Source organism: Cladophialophora yegresii (genome assembly GCF_000585515.1).
Source record: "Cladophialophora yegresii CBS 114405 chromosome Unknown aczIN-supercont1.4, whole genome shotgun sequence".
NCBI classification, from domain to species: domain Eukaryota; kingdom Fungi; phylum Ascomycota; class Eurotiomycetes; order Chaetothyriales; family Herpotrichiellaceae; genus Cladophialophora; species Cladophialophora yegresii.
This window is the reverse complement of record NW_006913048.1, coordinates 1,910,779-1,932,003: the sequence shown is the minus strand read 5'-3', so window position 1 is coordinate 1,932,003 and position 21,225 is coordinate 1,910,779. Positions and strand designations below refer to the sequence as shown.

Here is a 21,225-nt window from a genome sequence, read left to right as displayed (position 1 = left end):
GATTCTCGATGTCTCGAGCCACGGCGATCGATGACAACAGCCGCTAATGATGTTACGGGATTTGCATCGAGTCATGCGCTGCAACAACCGGCCTTGCATGTATTCCAATGCCACGCGAGGTATGTACTCGTGGAAGCAGTCCAGCCTAGCTCCTCCTTTCCGCATAGAGAACCTTCCGGACCTGATGTGCCATTTGAGGACCTGGATGCGCCGGAGAAGAGCGATCCTCCCCTCTCCATTTTCATCCCCACCCAGGGGACTAAATCTGGTCTCACAAATTTTTAGTTGCAGGAGCTGTCCGGTCAAAGGGCGCGATGACGATGCTGAGGTCGGAGGATAGAAATGGCTTCACTGTGATTCAGTCCAGATACCTTGACACAGAAATCAGCAACGCCTGCATCAATGGACGCTGCTTCGCTGCCTTCCGTCCAAGAGGTCCACTCAAATGACCTAGGAAGGCATGAGCTGGCATATTTTACCGAGACCAGCAAGGAGGAATCAGGGTCTACAGTACCTGCATTTTCAAACCCACAACCAGACGTCGACGACAGCAACAAGCACATCGACACTATCAACGTCGAAGACCCCGAAACGAATTCGCTTCCCAACGACGAGTTCCCCGAGGGCGGCCTTCAGGCATGGCTAGTCCTAACAGGTGCATGCCTCGCTCTATTTGCTTCGTTTGGCTTTATGGTCTCCATTGGTACTGTCCAGGAATACCTTCAAACCCACCAACTCTCAGCCTATACATCCCGCGACATTGGATGGATACCTTCCGTCTTCGTTTACCTCGCCCTCGGACTGGGCATATGGGTCGGGCCGCTCTTTGACCGTTATGGACCACGCTGGATTGCCCTGCTTGGTAGCATAAGTTACATCGTCATGGTATTCCTCCTTGCAGAGTGCCAGAAATACTGGCAATTCCTGTTGTGTCTGGGCTTTCTGGGAGGAATTGGAGGTGCAACCCTGACAACGACAAGTTTGGCAGTGGTCTCCCACTGGTTCAAGCGGCGACGAGGGCTTGCTCACGGCATCGCGATGGTTGGGTCATCGTTTGGCGGTTTCACAATCCCGTTGATCCTACGCGACACGCTGCCCAAGTACGGCTATGCGTGGTCGATGCGCATTCTAGGCTTTCTATTCTTCGGCTGCTTAGCCATCGCGAACGTATTGATGAAACCACGTCTTCCACCCTCTCCCGATGCACGGAAGCAGGCCATCATCAGTCTCAGTTTGTTTGGGGACCTGAAGTTCACGTTCCTCACCATCAGCGTCTTTGCATTTGAGATCGTCCTCTTTGGTGCGCTGGGGATCCTCCCGACATACGCAAACTACGGCACTGGGTTTCCTCATGATACCGGCTTTTACATCATCTCTGTGCTGAACGCAAGCAGCTGCTTCGGACGAATTATTCCGGGATATATATCCGACTCGATCGGTCGGTTCAATACGTTGCTGGCCATGATCCTCTTTACACTTCTGCTGATGCTGATTATCTGGCTTCCATTCGGTCATAATTCCCTCGCCGCACTATACGTTTTCTGCACGTTGTTTGGATTCGGCACCGGCAGCTGGATGGCGCTAACACCGGCATGTATCGGTCAGCTCTGTGAAGCAGACCAGTTTGGGCGATTCTATGGCACTTGCTATTTTATCGGGAGTTTGGCTGCATTGGTGTGTATCCCCATCAGTGGCCAATTGGTGGAGGCGGCGGGTGCGAGGGTAATGGTGGGCTTTATGTGTGCTGTCACCGCCTTGGGCATGGGAACCTTCGTGCTCAGTCGATGGGCTTGCCTGGGCTGGCGGTGGAGGTGGAGGGTGAAGGTGTAAATGGGTGCCGGAAAAAGCAGGCAGAGTGGGAGTTGTTCTCGTCCCTATCATTTGCTGGTGGACAGGCATCTTCAGGAGACCGTATTCATTCGTCTGTCCGATATCTGTACATTCCTCAACGTGCTCTATATACAGGTGCCCGCATATTTTCACCGTGCTGAGAGCTTGCGTATTAGATTGACCCGTCCGGTACCTCCAGTGATGGTCCCTGGATGAGTTGTAGATAGGCAGACTTTTTTGCCGTACTGTTTCTGCCCCATACCGCCTCGTTGTGACCTTCATGGTCTGATCCGTCTACCCTGTCCATGAGAACATATGGTAGAACCGTGATCTTCTGGTATTATCGTCCCAACGGCCTCGAAGACTTCATTCCGATCCGCTCTTACCAAGCTCGATTGGCTGCAAGGATGTTTCCATGTTTGCTTGCGGCCGAGTTGGCGTACGGTAGCGCTTGTTCCCCCTAGCAATCGTCACAGCGGGATAGATGAGAAGCAAGCCTCCGAACAGACTGGCAGCGCCCCCGAACGCTTGGCCGTGTGTGTAGTTGTCGGTTGTGGTGTCGACGAGGGCACCAGCAATCGGCGTACCTATCAAGCCCGCGAAAGCAGCGCCTGACCAAGCCATACCGGTCCTTGCGCCGACGACGCTCGGTGTCGGGGACATGAGAGGGACGACTGCCGCCGGGATGGCAACAGTGATGCCTGCCATGAACCCCACGAGAACGGCCCATACCGTGATGCCAGCAATGTCGTGGATAGCTATCCATCCTAGGATCAGAACGCCCAGACAGACACTCCCGGCTGAGAGGACGAGGGCGGGGCCAACTCTGTGCGCGACCAGGGCAGGAAGGATCCGACCGGCGAAGCTGCCTGCATTGAGGATAGCCAAAAGGTAGAAGGCGTAGGAGACGCTCGTCTTGATCGAAAACTGGGCATAGGGTGTGACGAAAATCAGAGGCACCCAGTAGCCGAGGAAAACGAAGAACAAGCCTCCAAACAACACCACGAATGGTGGCTCCCTAATGGCAGAAGGATCAAACAACGGTCCTTTGGGACGTCGATGCGTCGGATCGGGTCGAAGGAGGAAGTAGGTGGCTACTATCATGGCGAGGATTATGAACCCAAAGATACGGTTGACCCAGCCGAAGCCTATCTCGGGCTGCAGTTGGCGGAACATGATGGGCAGCACGATCCCGCCTATGGCTGCTCCAGATGAAGATCCGCCGATCGCAAGAGGACGTTGTTTGGCAGTGAATGTCTGGCTGATGACTGCGATCGACGGGATATAAATCATGCCGCTGCCTGGAACGCGGGTCAGTACAAGTTGCTGGTCGGCATCAGACAATGGAAGCTCACCGAGGCCAACACACACACCCTGCGCGAGGATGACCTGATAGTACTCCTTCGCAAGGCTCAGCATCATAAAGCCAAAGACAACCATGGTGCCTCCCACCACCAACAAGGTTCGGATATAACCGCGGTCATATAGAGCACCTGAGACGATCCCCGTGAAGCCCAGCAAACAGACTTGGACAGTGCCAATCCATGATATGACAGAGGGAGTATGGTCCGCAAGCAGGTCCTGCTCATAGAAGGCCTGGTATGCACTGAAGGAAGATGCCACGCCCCATGTGATGAAGAAGACGAAGAAGGTTCCTAGAATCCTGCAGGCTTGCGTAAAGTTTCGTGGGGAAGTTCGACTACTGGAGACGGCGCCATCTTTCGCGAAGCCTGCCAGCTGCTCCCTGTCGGCGGCGCTTAGGGCACATACTTGTTCATCTTCCCTAGTTGTCATGACAATATGGCGAGACCGGACGAAACGTGCTGAGTTGTCTCTTCAGGCAACTGAAGAAGACAGATGAAGAGCCAGGGCACGCACTCAGCACTCCTGGGACTTTACGCTTCCCGTAAGGCGGAGGCGTCATCGGCATATAGCCACGGCTGCCATGTGGACTGCTAAATTACTGGGGCAAACTCTTTTAATTGAAGCCAATGAAGCCTAAAGGCGGCACGACCCCCCTTGTGCCCTCTCCTGCCCCTGTGCGTCGCTTGATCCTCCGTATCTGGGGAGCCACGGAGCCTGTCTCGCCTATTCAGGTGGCCGCATGCGGCTCAAAACATGCAGAACTCGCTCAAGGCCTGTCCGGGTTTTAATTTGGCTGCCACTGCCATTCACTGAGCAGGCCGTCACTACGACTTCAGCCTAGCTATCGTCACGACGTGAAGTTTTCCGTTGTGCGGTGTGAATCCAGCGCCGCTCCGCCACTGTTCTCCTATTCAGTCCGACGACTTGTGCTTTCACCAGACTCGTCGCCGTTTCAAGTACTCCAATAAGCCTTTGAAGTTTCCAACTGCCACCACTTGACTTTTCGTTCTACAGCCCCAACCTTCTCATCCACACAGAGCATCAAGATGGCCGACACAGAAGATGTCAGAGATGAGCGCAAAGACAGCCACGACGATGGTGGTGAGGAAGAAGTAAGGACACCGCTCGCGGCGTTGCAGAGTCGCAGCCTCGTCACCACGATATCTGCGCTGACTATATCTACAGGAAGAGATTGCAGCAATGAAGAGGCGCGTTGCCGAGATGGAGTCTGAAGCCGCCAAGCTGCGCGAGATGCAAAGTCACCTTGAACAGTCGTCGGAGAGCGTGCCTAGAGAGGACCGCGAAGACGTGGACGCGCGCAGCATCTTTGTCGGTAATGTGGACTACCAGGCGACACCGGAAGAGATCCAAGCACACTTCGCAACTGGGCCCGGGACCATCAACCGCGTCACGATCCTCCTTGACAAGTTTACTGGTCATCCCAAAGGGTGGGTTTAAAAACATCCAAGCACTTCCACACGAGGCTTGTTTTAAGAGCTGGACACCTTTCAAGAAAATCATTTCATGCTGCCTGGCAAGAGATGGATTGCTAATGGAACCCCGTCGCGCAGGTATGCATATGTGGAATTTTCAGAACCAGGGCTGGTGGCTCAGGCGTTGGTGCTCAACGAAAGTACCTTCCGTGGTCGTGCATTAAAGGTGTGTGACAAGGCGCGAATGTTGGAGAGATGATGCTGACGAGGACCGCGCAGGTCGTGCCTAAACGCACCAACCTTCCTGGCATGACGCGAGGTCGAGGGAGAGGCGGCCCTATGCGCGGTGGTCGAGGGGGGTTTGGCGGACGAGGAGGTTTCGGCGGCGGCTATGGTGGTGGCTACGGCGCACCGAGGGGCACTCCGCGGGGTGGGTTTAGAGGACGCGGCCGTGGGTATGCACCGTACTGAGCGGTATCAGAGCTTGCGTCAGTCTCGAGAACGTCGTTTCCAGGGTGGCACGCGACACAATTAGGCGCTGGGAGGGCTGCGATCAATTTGGAGAAGTCCCCGACTGCACTTGCGCTGGGCATCAGGGCACAATGAAAGGGAGCTCCCATCCGACAGGAAAGAATTCCACGGGTGGTGCAGGTTTAGTGGCTCATCAATCAGTCATCTTGGAATCAAACGCGTCAATATTGGAAGGGCCAAGGCGCCGGAACTGTAAGAGGTATGAAATCTAAAGGACCAGAACCCAGACGAAGCCTGCTAGCAGCCTAAAACCACCGCTGGGACGAGATCCACAGTGCCATAAGAGTTGGTCTTGATGAGCGGCATGTTTCCTCGCCTTATTGAAAAGTACGGGGCATCACGGTATGAATGAATGCTCGTGTTGATGAATTGACTTGACTATGGCCTCGTTGCCTTACGGGCCTCTATGACATAAGCGTCACGCTTCCTGCTCCATCAGCGCTGGCCTGAGAGACACACTTTCTACCTCCCAGTCAGAAGGAAGGACAGTTCGATTTTGCCAGCAACGGTGGTTATCCTTACGCGAACGGTGGCACTGTTGACCGCAATCGTTCTTATTATGCAAGCATGACCTGAGCGACGAGGTTGCCTTTGCGTTTGGCCTGTCTTCATATGTACCGTACCTTCCGCTCTCTTAGCGCGACTGCGCCACCATTGAGACTCCCAAAGTTCAAACGGCCTCCAAAGACTGAGTAATTCATTGCCAAATACGATTGCGCGCCTACAACAACTTCGCTGTCCACGGTCCATCACTTTCTCCACCCTAGGATATTGCTGTTGCGAAGCGGACTCTGCAGAGTGTTAACTACGAGCACGACTCTGCTGTGAACCGAGTTACCCCGCCGATTGCAGCTGTCCGCAGGCTACACTCCTGGACCACGGTCCTGCGGTCAAACATCCAGGATGCCTGAAGCAAACCTGCCTGCGTACGTGGCTCGAATCCCATCAAGCGTGAACTCAGGCTGACTTCAAGGAATTAGAGAGCCTAATCTGCGAGTGACAAGTTCGTCGAGTTCTTTTCTCTGCGGTCTATCCGGCGCTCGAAACTGACTTGGCACAGTTATTGCGGCTGACGGCCTGTACAAAAGAGATGTCTTCCGTGGGCACAACACTTGGAAGCTACGAGGACTTATATGCTAAGTAGATACAGGCTTTCCCGACCCATTCGCTGTTGCGACCATCTCCGGGGAACAAACGAGGACAACCTCCGTCATCAGAAAGACCTTGAATCCTTATTGGAATGAAGCGTTTGATATGTCCGTCACCCAAGCCGGAGAGGATTGGAGCATAACGTTGACTGTCCACTAGGAGAGTGACAGAAGACAGCATTTTGGCAATCCAGATCTTCGACCAGAAGAAGTTCAAGAAGAAGGACCAAGGCTTCCTTGGTGTCATCAATATCCGCATCGGCGATGTCATCGACCTGGACATGGGCGCAGACGGTATTTCATAAGCATTGCAAAACTGGAACACAAACTGATCTTTATCTAGAAATGCTTACCAAGGATCTTAAGAAGAGCACCGATAACCTTGTCGTCCACGGAAAATTGATCGTCAATCTCTCTACGAACCTCTCAACACCTCCGCCTCAACAGAATCGACCCGCTCCGAGCACCGCGCCAAGTGTAAATGGGGCCTCGAGTCTCCATGCCGGCAGCAGTACCAATGTTAATCAAGCACTCCCCGTCCGAGCCAGAAGTCCCGCATCCCGGACGGCGACGTCAGGCTCTGGAGAGGCAAGGTCTTCGACCGCGGCGGTTAATCCACCCAATGCGCCATCACAACCGAACGGCACCACCAGTGGTGGGAGATCTGGCGGGTTCAGCTCCTTCGAGGACAGTCAGGGACGGCTACCTGCGGGCTGGGAACGTAGAGAAGACAACCTTGGCAGGACTTACTACGTCGATCACAACACGAGGACCACGACATGGACGAGGCCTTCAAATCATATGAGCGAGTTGGAGGCACGCAACCGCGCCGAAGCGAATATGCAAATGGAGCGGACTCGCCACCAGAACCGCATGCTTCCCGAGGATCGAACGGGCGCCAACTCGCCCAACTTGCAGGATTCTCGAGGATCGCCCCAGCCACCGAACGCAGTCTCAATGATGGCTACAGGAGCAACGACTGCCGGAACTGGCGAACTTCCTGCTGGGTGGGAGCAGAGACATACCCCTGAAGGTCGCGCTTATTTTGTCGACCACAACACCCGCACCACGACTTGGGTGGACCCCAGAAGACAGCAGTATATTAGAATGTACGGCAACAATCCTGCCGGGAACAACACTACCATCCAACAACAGCCGGTCTCACAACTGGGACCCTTGCCCAGCGGATGGGAAATGCGACTCACCAACACTGCCCGCGTGTATTTCGTCGACCATAACACAAAGACCACCACTTGGGATGATCCACGACTGCCATCCTCACTGGATCAGGGCGTGCCGCAGTATAAGCGTGATTTCAGACGGAAATTGATCTATTTCCGCTCGCAACCAGCATTGCGGATCCTGTCTGGCCAGTGCCACATCAAAGTACGCCGTGGTGCGATCTTCGAAGACTCGTACGCCGAAATCATGCGACAGAGCGCGACCGACCTGAAGAAGCGCCTGATGATCAAGTTCGACGGGGAGGATGGTCTCGACTACGGAGGTCTTTCCCGGTGAGTATGCCTGAAGATGTGATCCTTTGTTTCTGCTAACGTCTGCCACAGTGAATTTTTCTTCTTGCTCTCACACGAAATGTTCAACCCTTTCTACTGTTTGTTCGAATACTCAGCACACGACAACTATACCCTGCAGATTAACCCCCACTCTGGCATCAATCCGGAGCATCTGAACTATTTCAAATTCATCGGACGAGTGGTCGGCCTGGCAATCTTCCATCGTCGTTTCTTGGACTCCTTCTTCATTGGCGCGTTCTACAAGATGATGCTGCGAAAGAAAGTGACGATCAACGATATGGAAGGTGTTGACGAGGAATATCATAAGAACTTGACTTGGATGCTGGACAATGATATTACCGACGTCCTTGACCAGACCTTTTCTATTGAAGATGAACAATTTGGTGAGACAAAGACGATAGATCTCAAGCCTGGCGGGCGAGACATTCCTGTCACGAATGAGAATAAGAGAGAATATGTCGAGTAAGTACCCAGTTACCCGGTAACACTGCGGATTCGGCTGACTGGCGTCCTTCAGACTTCTCACGGAATGGAAGATCCAGAAACGCGTCGAAGAACAGTTCAACGCTTTTATCACAGGCTTCAACGAACTCATCCCTGCTGATCTGGTCAATGTCTTCGACGAGCGTGAGCTCGAGCTTTTGATTGGCGGTATCGCTGATATCGATGTCGATGACTGGAAGAAGCACACCGACTACCGCGGGTACCAAGAACAAGATGAGGTCATCCAAAACTTCTGGAAAGTCATCAGGTCGTGGGACGCAGAGCAGAAATCGCGCTTGTTGCAGTTCGCTACTGGAACAAGCCGTATTCCTGTTAATGGATTCAAGGATTTGCAAGGTAGCGACGGTCCGAGAAGATTCACGATCGAGAAAGCTGGAGAGATAAATGCTCTACCCAAGAGTCATACCTGGTGCGTCTTGTGTCCCGACAGTTCGTTTTGAGATCACTCGCTAACAAGAAGGCAGCTTTAACCGTCTTGACCTTCCGCCCTACAAGACATACGAAGCGCTAAACGGCAAGCTTTCGACAGCCGTCGAGGAGACATTGGGCTTTGGTCAAGAATAGTCCGACGCTTGGAAGCCTGGGCGACCCCTTTAGCGAATTGCAGCCGATCATCACCATGGAGAGCAAGGGCTGTGGTGTGGCAGAGGATAAGAGGACGGGCTTGCCTAACCTTTAGTGAGGTCTATGGAAGCAGTGAAGCACAGTCAGTGGCGCCGCGTGACTTATGGTGTGCTGTTGAAGAGCGCATAACCTTTGTTGATATGCACCGAGTGCACGGAGATGAATTTGGGAACCTGTACAAGGATTATCTTGGGTCGGATCCTTACGCCTGTCCCGTGACGAGCGTTGTTTTGGGGTGACAATGCGTCGCTGAGGTAGCGTTGTACCTGGGTGGCAGCGTACAGAGTTGGAGCAAAGCAAGCAGGTCCAGATGATGGAGTATTGGTGTCATACAACCACTTGGGAACCATAAAATGCGCGCAATGTGAGCACCCGCCAGACAGCGCACTTCACCGTTCTGCTTGGCGGTGCTCGTGCTCATGCTCATGCTCATGCCCATTCTCAACTTCCTCAGGCCACGTCCACCCATCTGCATCATACGGGGGCGGCTCCTCGTTGGCGTCTGGTTGCACTGCATTCAGGCTTCTGGTAGATGGTATCAGCACGGCCTGTAGCATTGTGGTCGAATGCGACGACGACGACGACGATGCCAGGGTAAAGGGCTGCGCCAAGTATGGCGGGTCCCGAGTTGGTCTGTGTCTAAGTGCATATTGGATGCGGAGATCAAGGTCGTCGAGGCGGTCTCGACAACTCGATTTGGACGTATGCGCGCCCGAGTCGCTTGATCCTGTTCTTCTGCGTAGAGACACAGCCGCAGACCCAGGGCTGATCGTTTGGGTAGAGGGGTCTTCTTCTCTTGTTGTTTTTCTGCGTAGAGACCCAGACCTGGGGCTGTTCGTTTGTGTGAAGGGGCCGTCTTCTCCTGTTGTTCTTCTGCGTAGAGACCTAGGGTTACCCGTTTGTGTAGACGGATCGTTGTCAGAGTCGATGTCTTGGCCCTCAATATGTGGATTGTCGTTTCCAGAGATTGTGGCGTCCGAGCCGCCTTCTCCTGCGCTTCTGCGGAAGAACCCAGGGCGACTCGTTTGTGTGGAGGGGTCGTCTTCTCTTGTTCTTCTGCGTAGAGAGCCAAACCCAGGGCTATTCGCTTTTGTAGAGGGGTCTTCTTCTCCTGTGATTCTGCGTAGAGACACAGATCTGGGGCGGCTCGGTTGTGCAGAGGGGTCGTTATGAATGTTGATGTGGTGGCCCTTAATGTATAGGTTGTCTTTCCCAGAAAAGGTGGCGTCCGAGCCGCCTGATGCTGTTCTTCTGCGTAAATATTCAGGACTGCTCATTTGTGAGGAGTGGTCGTTGTCAGAGTCGATATGTCGGCCCTTGATGTATGGGTTACCAGAAAAGGCAGCGGCCTTGCCCCCGAGAGACAAGTGGTCTCTCTTAGGCAACGCAACATGCTTTTCCTTGCCTTTCATGGGCGTGCCTAAGTCGTATTCGAGCGATTGGCGCAGCCGCTCCTGCGAGGTCCACACGCCCAGCACCTTGCGATACTCCTCCGTGCTGGCCTCGAAGTCGTGCTCTCGTTGCATGAACTCCCGAGTCGCCTCGTAAGTCAATTTTCGTTCAAGAAGACACTCCATGATCACGGTCCTGTAGGCACACCATTGCGAGAGACGGGCTCTTGGCATTTTATGCATCATCGCCTCACGTAGCGCAAGCCGGTCTTGTGCCTTTTCGCCATTCGTCTGGGCAAATACCATGTCTGTTCCGGCACCGGCAGTTTCTGCCTTCAGCCAGACGCATCGAGGTAGCGGAAGAACCAATGCGCAACGCGGCCTCATAGCCAGCATGAATCCCCGACTGTACCGCCAGTACCCGGTCTTGGACGCGAAGACGATGTCCGGGCTCGGCGCGGACGATTGGGCCATGTAGTTCTGATAATTGATCGTGTCGAGATGACGCACCAATTGCGGGAGGTCGGCATCGGGATCGTCCCGGACGGCGTCGTCGCCGCGCATCTCACGTCGCGACATCGTCCGCTCTTTTAGCCGTTTGCGATTCCATTCCTCCACGTCCGCAGACCGGGACGCGGCGTGGCGGGCCCGCGCCTCGATGATCTTCTGCGTCCAGTGGTGGCGTGTCGTGCCGCCGAGCGGGCGGGGCAGGGCCTTGTTGCACCATAGGCAGATGCGGCGGCGGTCTTCGTCCTCCGGTGTGAGTGTGTTGGTGCAGGATTGGCCGTGGCATCGTGGTTCGCTTGCGGAAGTGGAAGTAGAGACTGCCGAGCTGTTCTGGGCGGCCTTGCACTCGAGACAGAGGATGCCGTCCCTTATGAGGGTGCAGGTGCAATAGTCGCGTGTCGAGCCTGACGGGTCGTACCATTGTTTGTGAGTCAAGGGAGAAGGCGATGAAGATGAAGGGGGACCAGAGGAATCCTCCTTCCCAGGCGGAGGTGCAAGAGCAAGTGGATACCGACTTGTTTGGCTATTGTTGCCTGACTCCCAGCATTGCTTGCAGAGACATCGCACCCGTTTCGGGAAGGTGTTCTCGTGCCCCTTGAACATCGAGTCCCGGACGATGCAGGCGTCGCAGATCGGCCGTGAGCAGTAAAGACACGGCTTTGGTGCGGGGCCTTTCGTGTGCGTCTGCGAAGAGCATTCGAAGGGGGCCCTGTCTTTGAGCCGTTGCCAGTAGACGGTGCCGTGGTGGCCGATGTATAGTTCTGGGCGTACTGAGTTGGATGGCTCTAATATGTCTGGGACGTCCTTTGGCGGTGATTTGAAGCCGTGCAGAAGAGCCCGTAGCGTCACGCTGAGTCGAGACACTGTGATTAGATCGCCTACTGGGAGATGGTGGCTCAGTGTACTGGCCACGGGCCAACGTGAGAGGAGATGCTCAATGTTGGGGGAAACAGAGGTTGTCGCTGGGGCAGCTGGAGATGCCAGTTCGTCCATTGTTGGAGAATCCAGAAGAGTGGCAGGACTCTAGGCAAGAGGAGGATGCGCTTTGTATGGTATAGACAGATACTGCCTGTATGACCCCCGTAGTGAGGATCATCTGTCGGAGCCGGTGTCACTTTCGCTTTCACTGCGGCGCAGTCGACGTGGGCATTTCAGAATAGCCAGGTGAATTATAATGCGGCGGAGGTGACATGATTTGGAGATCAATAACTATTCACGATGTGGCAGGAGAATATGATTTGCCTCCTCTGCGCTCCAAATGGATTGACATCCTGGTGGTCATCACAGATGAGGCTGAGACAAGGCTGAACTCCAGCCTTACGTGTGGGTCTACCGCATTTTTGGAGAACAAAGTTTCCAACAGCAGCTTTTGTTCTCGCCGATGTCAACTATATCGGTCATACTGCCTGAGTCGCTGGACCGTGAATACCATGAAGAGTGCTTCTTGCTAGACCTCGAATATCTACCCGAGCAATCGCTGCTCTCCCTCGTTCCTTCTGCAACTATTATCACTCCGCTTCTCGACTACCCCGTCCTGATCCGTCGCAATGTCTTTGCAAACCTACATCGACAGTGCGTAGAAGCGACTCTCTTCAGCTCCGTAACGCTTACTGACGCATGTCTGTGCAGAAAAAGTCATTGTCATTACGGTAGACGGCAGGACTCTGGTCGGAACGCTGCTCTCATGCGACCAAGTCACCAACATTGTTCTTAACGACACGGTCGAACGCATTATCCGGCCGGCAGACGACCCCGAGCCCAGCTCGCAGGTCAGTCATGGCCTATACCTTGTGAGAGGCGACAACATCACAATCGTGGGACTCGTGGATGAGGAGCTAGATAACAGCATTGATTGGGAGAAAGTCCGCGGCGATGTCATCGGGTCGACGAAACATGTGTGATTGAAAGAGTGTGAATCTAGACAACAACAACAACAACCCTATTCGCGAGTTCCCAAGCGCTTGTCACCTATTCTTCAGGTCAGAGACAGACGGCAAGGACATCTCCGACCGGAACACGATATCAACATTTCCGCCGAATCGTGAGGGACAAGCGGCAATGCCCTTATTGTGGAGGAAGTGTTGAGGAGGAATGATCACTCCTGGAAGAAGAGTATGTGATCCATCGACCACTGCATAACTGAATGTTAACTTGGTGCTGGTTGGAGATGAGCTATAACCCGCCCCTCGAAGCTTTCTTGGATTCTTCTCTCGGTCAAAGGACTTATCAGCACTCTCGCATCAAGGCGCCGGGAAGCTACAGATATTCGTTGAAATTTGCACAGAATGCGCTGTTCACGCTCTTACAGCCTTGGAGTGAGGCTTAATGGGGTGCACATTCTCGCTGTCATTTCGATGGTCAAATTTCTCGATCTGGGTTTCTTTCGTGTCTTTAATGCCTTTCCGCTGGGGATTCTCTCTCTAGCTTCACGGACTTCGCTTCTGACGACACAATCTCAGTCGGATACACTTTCTGTGACGGCACCAACTCGCTATATCAACAGGAAACTCTCCGCCGGGAAATTCAGTACGTAAAACGGAAGCCAGGATGATCATCTCCAAGGTTGTTCTTCTCGTCGTCGGGCAGATCGTATCTGTCATCCCTTCGGCCCTGATCGCGCAGTTTGTTCTCGCGCCTGATATGGAACAGGAACAGCACAGAGCTGAGGACGCAGAGCCAGACGAGGCCGAGACCTAGTCCATATCCAAGTTCATACTCTGGTGCTTGACTCGCCAAGAACATGTTACTGGCGCATCTGTTAGGCGAAAACTCTACGGGCATTCTGATTCAACTTACGATGCAATGATACCACCACAGTTACCAAATCCGACCACTGGTTCTTGTTAGCCTTGTTTGGACGGTGGATCGCAACTAATGCTCAAGGGCCCAGAGCTGGACGACTTACTCATCGCGGAGCTGACACTACGCTTGTAATGGCCAGAGACATTGTTGTTTAACCACACGAGGGTAATTGGCTGTGCGATATACCCGCCGCCAACGATCGCGAAAAGAGCGAAATATCGGACTCCGACTGCAACGTGATGCATGTTCAACAAGATGGCGTATCCGATAGTCGCAAGGAGACAGCCTCCAAGGATGAACCCAAAGCGGTGATGCATTTTGTCGCTGAGAACAGCGCACGTCAACGCGCAGACAGTCGCAAAGACGAAAATGGGAATCGACATGACTTGTGCATGGATCGAGGTCCAACCAAGCTGTTTCAAGATCGTCGGGGTGAAGAATGCTCCTGAATAGCTGGTCGTGACTATTCCCAAGTACATAAGAATACTATCCCGGTTAGCCCTTCCATGCACGCAATGTGGCCAATATCTTACTGACCCAAGGTAGATTTTGATGTCGCTGAAGACACGCCTAGCTGTCTTGTTGTTCCAGTGGCTCATGTTGGCACCCTCGACATCCATTGCCAGTCGAGCGATGAGTAGCTCTCGTTCGGCGGGCTTCAGGAACTTCGCCGTCTCTGGCCAATCCGGGACGATCCAGTACGCAGCAACGGCTACGACGACGGTGAAGATGCCTTCGAGGATGAAGATCCATCTCCACCCGGCATAGCTTCCGATGCCGTCCATATGGGCAATGGCATACGCCAGGAGACCGCTGAAAGCGCCGGCTATGATGGAAGCAGAAAAGAACAGATTGAATCGCCATTGGAGTTCGTGGCGCTTGTAGAACCTATTCCATTATCAGCATGGCCTGATTTTGTACCTCCTGTTTGACCCCTGGCCTGTCAAACGGCGCTGCTTGACTGGCGCGACTTACATTGAGATGAGATAGAGACAGCCCGGGAAGAACCCGGCCTCTAGCGCACCGATGATGATGCGACAGACCACGAGCCCTGCGAACGAATGTGTAACGCCCTGGCAGACCGTGACCACGCCCCAGCCTAACATGATGGATGGAATGAAGATTGACGGCCGAATCCTTTTCAGCAGGAGGTTGGAAGGGACCTCTAACAAGATGTACAAGATGAAGAACGTGAACAAGGCGATGTTGTAATCCTGGCCGTGCATGTTGAGGTCCTCCTCCAGACCCTGGATTCGTGCATTGCCGATATTTATTCTAGAGTAACGTATGTCAACTTGGGGAGGTTCAGCGCACTTGAATTTCAATGAGCTCACCGGTCAATGAAGGCGCAGAGAAAAAGAAGGAAGAGGATGGGGACCAGGTTGAGATCAGTCTTCAGCAGCACCTTCTTTTCCAAGGCGCGGTCTATTTCTTGAGCCTCGCCTTTTATGCTCAGGCTGTTGAAGTCCACAGCATCCTTGTCGACAGGCACGTCCTCGATCTCGGACCTGTCGTGGATCTCCTTCTCAGCCATTGTACCGGATTCAATGATTACACCTTCAGCAGAGCCTCTGGCTCAAAGCGATAGCTGCACAGATATTTCGAGCCGCGACGATGGCAGGAACAAAGGCAGGAAATTTTAGAGGTTTGGAATCGAGGACTGTCTGGATCGCAGTGGCTCCACCGTTCCATTTATCGTCCTGCTATCAAAATCCTGGTCGTTGATAGACGTTGGATACGCTAACAGACCGAGGTTCGCTACCGAGCACTGTCATCACCACTGTCACAATGATTCCGCTCGTGGCGTCCAGTCAACCTTCCCCGGATATGGGGTTGCATGGAGCTGGAGACTATTTTCCTGGCATTTCATTGCTTCAATGGCTGCCACTCCGCACGCCCCGGGGCTTGACTCAGCTAAGTAATTGCTTTAGACTGCGATCGACGCAGACAAGCAAACTCTCTGCTCGGAAGCAACCCGATCCGCAGAAAATATCGGGATAGCCGCGCGAACACTTCTTCCAGCGGATCAAGTGATTGCTACTCTACGCCAGTCGGTTGGATCTAGAATTTCTTGCCGTAGAGGCTGACGCCACGGCAACAGTATGAGGTCCCCTGGAGATTGGAGATGCCCTCTAGCCAACGAAAAGCGGGGGAAGCTTTCTCCACGTCTCACAGGGCGTGAGGTCGCGCAGGGCATCTCCTCGTACAGTACACAGCACCAGGTCTTCGGTCCGGAACCGCGAGCACATCCCTTATCCTGCGTGCCCTGCAGGGCGACACCAGCCCATACCCTCTACAGGACTGGCACTGGCATCCTGGGTGCACCGGAGAATGTCCCTATATGGAATGCAGACCACCAATACGCGCAGAGCTACAGTACCCAGCAGGAGTGTGGATGTTTTGCCAGTTCACACATCGCTAATTAGCGACTAGGAGCGGAAGGTCCGAGTGCGGAACGGCTACGAAGCAAGCGCGCGGGGGCGGATTGAAGCCGCGCTCAGCCTGTGAGGCGCCGCTCAGCCAATGAGCTAAACCGTTTTCTTTTCCTCCGAGGCGCTCTGCCTCTATTACACTGTGTCCAGGCCTTCTACTGTCCAACGCTCTGTGCTCGTCGAGATGAAGCCGCTTTGCGTGTCATGCATGCGCGCTCAAGACAGACCGAGGAAGACCTGAGCATGGCCGTATGTCGCCTATTCTCAAGAAGGACTTCGGACACCAGGATGACCATGCGAGATTCTGATATACTGGCGGCGCGGCCAACTTACAGAAACGGGTTTGTGCAGGAGTCACAAGTTCGTCAAGAAGGGAAGACGTGCCATCGCGCGAACAAAGCAGAGGCCGCTGGGTCATGATATGGACGAAACTAACGTTGCAGAGTGGAGAAGGTCACTGGTCAGGTCGGTGCGGATAATCAGATCTAACTATTACGATCGACCCAGTCCAGTTCAGTCGGTGAGAAAAGGACAAAGTGTTGAGCCTCAGTCTGGTTCCGGTTCTGCCTCTGGTCCTGCCTCTGGTTCTGTGCTTCCGTTACTCTTCGTGGCCCTCCCTGCCACGGTTGCTGCCCGGCTGGCTTCTGGGGCTTCCCTGGTTTTTCGAATGAGCGAGTGGTGGAATATCCAACCTAGCTTGGCTACGCAGGCGTAGTGTGATGGGTGTGGCATTTCGTTGGACTGCTCTGGAGGATCAATCTATCGGACATATAGCACAGTACCTAGTCAGTCCCGGGTTCTAGGAAAGTCTATATATGCTGTCCTGACTCCTGTCTGCTCGTCTGTTTGCTTGTCTGTCTCTCTGTCTGACTGTTTGTCTGTCTGTCTATCTATCTATCCATACGTCTATCGAAGAGCCAGCTCCTTCTGCCATTGTCTCGCGGGACATCTAGCCTGGACTGGAAGTTCCTCATGTCTTGCATTTGGCGAGAAGGCCCTCCCACGGCCTCAACGCTGTGCGCCCCATCTGCGGCTTCTCAGGCCGCCCTTTTGTATACGTACTGCAAGCCCAGAAATCGACCGCCGGGGTCTCAGGCAACGGCCACTCCACATCCTTGGCCGAGAAATTGAGAACGACCAGCCATTGTTCCCCCGCCTCGCTTGTGCGGATATATGCCAGGACATTAGGGTCTTCGGGCGAAAGTTCTTGGTAATCGCCGTAGACGAAGACATCGGCATGTTTCTTGCGGTCATGGATGCCTCGCTGCCAGAACTGCCATGTGGACAGCTCGCTGTTGCTGTTGGTGCCGGTACCTTGCTTCATCTGGTCTTCCGCGTTGATGCCGTGCTTGAAATCGTCCATGACGCGCATCCACGGTTTGACGCCCTCGTTGCAGAAGCCAGCATTGGCCGAGCTGTCCCACTGCATGGGGGTTCTCGCGTGCTATTTAGATGTTCGTTAGCCATGTGAAGAACCACGCTATAAGAGAATGCAGGTCTGATATGTAGCATGCGGTAGAAAAGCTGATCCTGCTTGTTCATCGGGGACACTTACGTCTCTGGCTTTCATGTGGATGATTTTCTTGCCTTCTTCTAGCTTTTCCGGGTTGTCCTTGTATATCTGCTGGCATTTCTTCCAGTAGTTTATCGTCTCGATGTCCTTGTACTCCTCGGAGATGTTCCAGTGCGTAGGCGCGTTGCGCATGCCGATTTCTTCACCTTGGTAGACGAACAGAGTGCCTCCGAGTGTCGTTTGCATGAGGGCAAGCAACTTGGCGCCCTTTTCCCGCCACTCGTCGCTGTCGTCCGTGTAGCGACTGACGCTTCGCGGGTTATCGTGGTTCTCGATGAAGACAGAGTTCCATCCATCTCGCTCGATCATGCAGCGTTGCCACCTCGTGATAATCTTCTTCATCTCCTTGACGTCCCATGGTTTCAATGCCATGCGCACGTTCGGCTTGTCAATGTCGACGATATCAAAGATGAATATCATGTTGAGTTCTCCAGCGTTGGCGCCCACTGTGCGCAGGATCTCGTTTTCATCCGATACGCCTGGCATTTCGCCTACAGTGATGGTGTCGTATTTGGAGAGGACTTGCTGGTTCATCTCGCGAAGGTAGTCGTGTAGTTTGGGGCCGTTGACGAAGAATTGCGTCCCCGGTTGGTACTGATGGGTTTTTGGGTCAAGGACCACAGGAGCATCGGGATAGGTCGGCACTTTAGAAATCATGTTGATCACGTCCACTTGTATCAATAACATTAGCACTGCGAACGGCAAGGAGCTACGATAGCACTTGGTAATGCCGCGGTTATGATGAGCCTATCGAGGCGACTTACTGCGAAATCCTGCCACGCCGCGGTCAAGCCAGAAGCGCATCACATCCCAGACGGCGTCCCTTACATCCGGGTTCTCCCAGTTGAGGTCCGGTTGGTCAGGCGTGAAGACAGACAGATAATACTCGCCGGTCTCTGTGTCGTATGTCCAGGCTGAATTTGCTTCTCCTAGGATTTGTGCCCAGTTGTTTGGCGGCTCGGTCACGCCGGCATTACTGACAGCTTTGGGCGGTTTCCATATGTACCAATCCCGCTTGGGGTTTGTTTTCGAGGAGCGCGACTCAAGAAACCACGGGTGCATGTTCGACGTGTGGTTGACCACGAGGTCCATCATCAGTTTCATATCTCGCTTTTTCAGTTCCGAAATGAGGTTGTCCACATCCTCGATTGAGCCATAGATGGGGTCAATCACCTTGTAGTCGGCGATGTCGTAGCCCATATCCGCTTGGGGCGATTTATAGATAGGCGACGTCCAGACGACATCGATGCCCAGCTGTTTCAGGTAGTCGACGCGAGATGTTATGCCTTTAACGTCGCCCCAGCCGTCGGAGTTGCTGTCCTGAAAGGACGACGGGTAGATTTGATAGATGACGGCTTCTTTCCACCATTTCGGGGTCGTGTAGCTGGACTTTTGCGACATCGTGCAGCCGCGACATACAAACGAGAGACTGAGAGATAAACACGGGGGGGGGGGGGGGGGGGTGAAGGAAATCCGTCTTTGCCTACCGGTAGCTCATTTCAGACCAACTTCTCATAATCATCATCAATGCTTGAAGTTTTGAGAGTCTCATCGTTGCAGCGAAAGAATCTCCGACCATATGTCGTCATCGCCTATTTCGGAAGCCGCACCGGCGATCCGGTCTCCTTACTGTCTCTTCAGAGCATCGTGAGCGCGACGTGACTGCGTACTGGTGCTGTAATAAGCAAGCTGTGCTGGAGGATGTCTTGGACCGTAGGGACAAGATCAAGCAGAATCCAGAGGTCAGCACCATTAGCCGCAACATCTTCGTCCATACCATACTTGAATCGCTGCCACTGTGCCAGCCAGTCAGGGGCAATCACACTCGCACGCACTGTGCGAGTATGAGGTAGCGGCTGACAGCGATCACAGTGATGGAAGAGAACGCCCCGACTGCTCTTCAAGTGTAGATATGTACAGATGTACAACAAGCTGATGCTTGGAGAGCCAATCGGCAGTGGGAAACCAACCGTTGCTTGTGGTCGGAAAGGGACAACGGAATTTCCTCCGGGCGGCCACGCGCAACACCCACTTCCTCGTTGCCGTCTTAATGGGAAACCATCCATTGATCAAGGGAATCCAGTCTCATAGACCTTGCACCTTGCAAGTGTGACAGCGAAGCAACATGGCATCCTTGAAATCATGGTTTCCCGTTCCAAAATCGAGCCATTTCTCCTTGGCCAACCTTCCCTTCGGGATAATCTCGACAACATCAAAGCCCACTCCGCGACCGGCTGTTGCTATTGGTGATCATGCTCTGGACCTCCAGGAGTTTGCTGCATCAGGGGCCTTCTCATCTCTAGGATTCGACGTTTCGGTGTTCTCGAAGCCGACTCTCAATGAGTTCGCTGCGCTGGGAAGACCCGTCCACCGCTCCGTCAGAAAATACCTCCAGGATGTCTTTGCTGAGAACACAACCCATGCTGATGTTCTCAAGAATAACAAGGACCTTCAAGGAAAGATCCTGTTCGCACGCGACCAGGTGAAGCTACATTTACCCATGCACATTGGCGACTACACGGACTTCTATGCGGGCAAGAATCATGCCTTCAACGTTGGCTGTTTGTTCCGAGGACCAGACAATGCTCTACAGCCGAATTATACGCATCTTCCTGTGGGATATCACGGCCGAGCTTCGTCAGTGGTAGTCTCAGGAACCCCGATCACTAGACCCAACGGTCAGATACTGGAAAACCCTGCAGCAACGCCCAAAGTGCCGACGTTCAGCGCCTGCAAACGACTGGACATCGAACTGGAGCTTGGCGCTTTCGTTTGCACAGGAAACGAAATGGGCAAGCATATTCCGATTTCTGAGGCTGCCGAACACATTTTCGGATACGTCTTACTGAACGACTGGTCAGCCCGCGATATTCAAGCATGGGAATATGTGCCACTCGGACCATTCTTAGCCAAGAACTTCGGATCCACCATAAGTCCCTGGGTTGTGCTCGCTGATGCATTAGAGCCTTTCAGATGCAAGGGCATCCCCAACGAGACGCAGTTACTCCCATATTTGAAAGAGAAGGAAGAGAACAACGTGTATGACATTCGGTTACAAGTCGACATCACGCGTAAGTCCAACCCTGTTTCCGTTTCAAGCGTTAATAGATGGGCTGACCGCTTGCCACAGCTGCTGGTGGATCGACTACGACCATCCTGAACTCTAATGGTCGCAACCTGCTCTTCTCTTTCCCACAAATGCTCGCTCATCATTCCATCGGTGGCTGTCCCATGGCCACAGGTGATCTTCTCGGGTCTGGCACCATCAGCGGCACCGAGACAGGCACAGAAGGAAGCCTGCTGGAGTGCAGCAAGGGCGGTAAGGAAACCATCAAGCTGAACGGGGGAGTTGAGCGGAAGTTCTTGGAAGACGGAGACGTTGTGACGATCTACGGAGTCTGCGGCTCTGAAGAATCAGGTCTGGTCGGCTTCGGAGAGTGCTCGGGGAAGATTCTGCCCGCCCCGAAGATCTAGGACGGGCTCTGTTGTGTTTCTTGCAAATACTCGTCCTGGTGCAACAATGACTGGCATTGTTGTCGTGGTTACTCCG

The 21,225-nt window shown here is 53.6% G+C and overlaps 9 protein-coding genes across 9 annotated transcripts; 5 read left to right on the top strand and 4 right to left on the bottom strand.

Moving 5' to 3' along the window:
• Positions 1-402: 402 nt before the first annotated feature.
• Positions 403-1,830, top strand: A1O7_06024 (uncharacterized protein; the record flags this gene model as incomplete). Its single annotated transcript, XM_007760030.1, has 1 exon — positions 403-1,830. One exon carries the CDS (start codon positions 403-405, stop codon positions 1,828-1,830), a length of 1,428 nt encoding a protein of 475 aa, XP_007758220.1.
• Positions 1,831-2,196: 366 nt separating this feature from the next.
• A1O7_06023 (uncharacterized protein) lies at positions 2,197-3,624 on the bottom strand (the record flags this gene model as incomplete). The annotated part of the gene is made up of 2 exons (XM_007760029.1): positions 2,197-3,131; positions 3,186-3,624. The coding sequence occupies 2 exons, from the start codon at positions 3,622-3,624 to the stop codon at positions 2,197-2,199; spliced, it is 1,374 nt and encodes a 457-aa protein (XP_007758219.1).
• A 617-nt stretch (positions 3,625-4,241) lies between these two features.
• Positions 4,242-4,653, top strand: A1O7_06022 (uncharacterized protein; the record flags this gene model as incomplete). The annotated part of the gene is made up of 2 exons (XM_007760028.1): positions 4,242-4,307; positions 4,381-4,653. The coding sequence occupies 2 exons, from the start codon at positions 4,242-4,244 to the stop codon at positions 4,651-4,653; spliced, it is 339 nt and encodes a 112-aa protein (XP_007758218.1).
• A 1,409-nt stretch (positions 4,654-6,062) lies between these two features.
• On the top strand, positions 6,063-8,910 carry A1O7_06021 (E3 ubiquitin-protein ligase hulA; the record flags this gene model as incomplete). Its single annotated transcript, XM_007760027.1, has 9 exons — positions 6,063-6,085; positions 6,140-6,162; positions 6,220-6,258; positions 6,310-6,415; positions 6,468-6,601; positions 6,651-7,821; positions 7,873-8,304; positions 8,360-8,755; positions 8,811-8,910. The coding sequence occupies 9 exons, from the start codon at positions 6,063-6,065 to the stop codon at positions 8,908-8,910; spliced, it is 2,424 nt and encodes an 807-aa protein (XP_007758217.1).
• A 449-nt stretch (positions 8,911-9,359) lies between these two features.
• On the bottom strand, positions 9,360-11,861 carry A1O7_06020 (uncharacterized protein; the record flags this gene model as incomplete). Its single annotated transcript, XM_007760026.1, has 1 exon — positions 9,360-11,861. One exon carries the CDS (start codon positions 11,859-11,861, stop codon positions 9,360-9,362), a length of 2,502 nt encoding a protein of 833 aa, XP_007758216.1.
• Positions 11,862-12,415: 554 nt separating this feature from the next.
• Positions 12,416-12,769, top strand: A1O7_06019 (uncharacterized protein; the record flags this gene model as incomplete). The annotated part of the gene is made up of 2 exons (XM_007760025.1): positions 12,416-12,440; positions 12,498-12,769. 2 exons carry the CDS (start codon positions 12,416-12,418, stop codon positions 12,767-12,769), a joined length of 297 nt encoding a protein of 98 aa, XP_007758215.1.
• Positions 12,770-13,391: 622 nt separating this feature from the next.
• A1O7_06018 (uncharacterized protein) lies at positions 13,392-15,204 on the bottom strand (the record flags this gene model as incomplete). The annotated part of the gene is made up of 6 exons (XM_007760024.1): positions 13,392-13,614; positions 13,665-13,701; positions 13,774-14,156; positions 14,208-14,558; positions 14,646-14,945; positions 15,005-15,204. The coding sequence occupies 6 exons, from the start codon at positions 15,202-15,204 to the stop codon at positions 13,392-13,394; spliced, it is 1,494 nt and encodes a 497-aa protein (XP_007758214.1).
• Positions 15,205-17,072: 1,868 nt separating this feature from the next.
• On the bottom strand, positions 17,073-19,076 carry A1O7_06017 (uncharacterized protein; the record flags this gene model as incomplete). Its single annotated transcript, XM_007760023.1, has 3 exons — positions 17,073-17,546; positions 17,658-18,346; positions 18,440-19,076. The coding sequence occupies 3 exons, from the start codon at positions 19,074-19,076 to the stop codon at positions 17,073-17,075; spliced, it is 1,800 nt and encodes a 599-aa protein (XP_007758213.1).
• Positions 19,077-19,800: 724 nt separating this feature from the next.
• Positions 19,801-21,149, top strand: A1O7_06016 (fumarylacetoacetase; the record flags this gene model as incomplete). The annotated part of the gene is made up of 2 exons (XM_007760022.1): positions 19,801-20,746; positions 20,806-21,149. The coding sequence occupies 2 exons, from the start codon at positions 19,801-19,803 to the stop codon at positions 21,147-21,149; spliced, it is 1,290 nt and encodes a 429-aa protein (XP_007758212.1).
• Between the last annotated feature and the right edge of the window lie 76 nt (positions 21,150-21,225).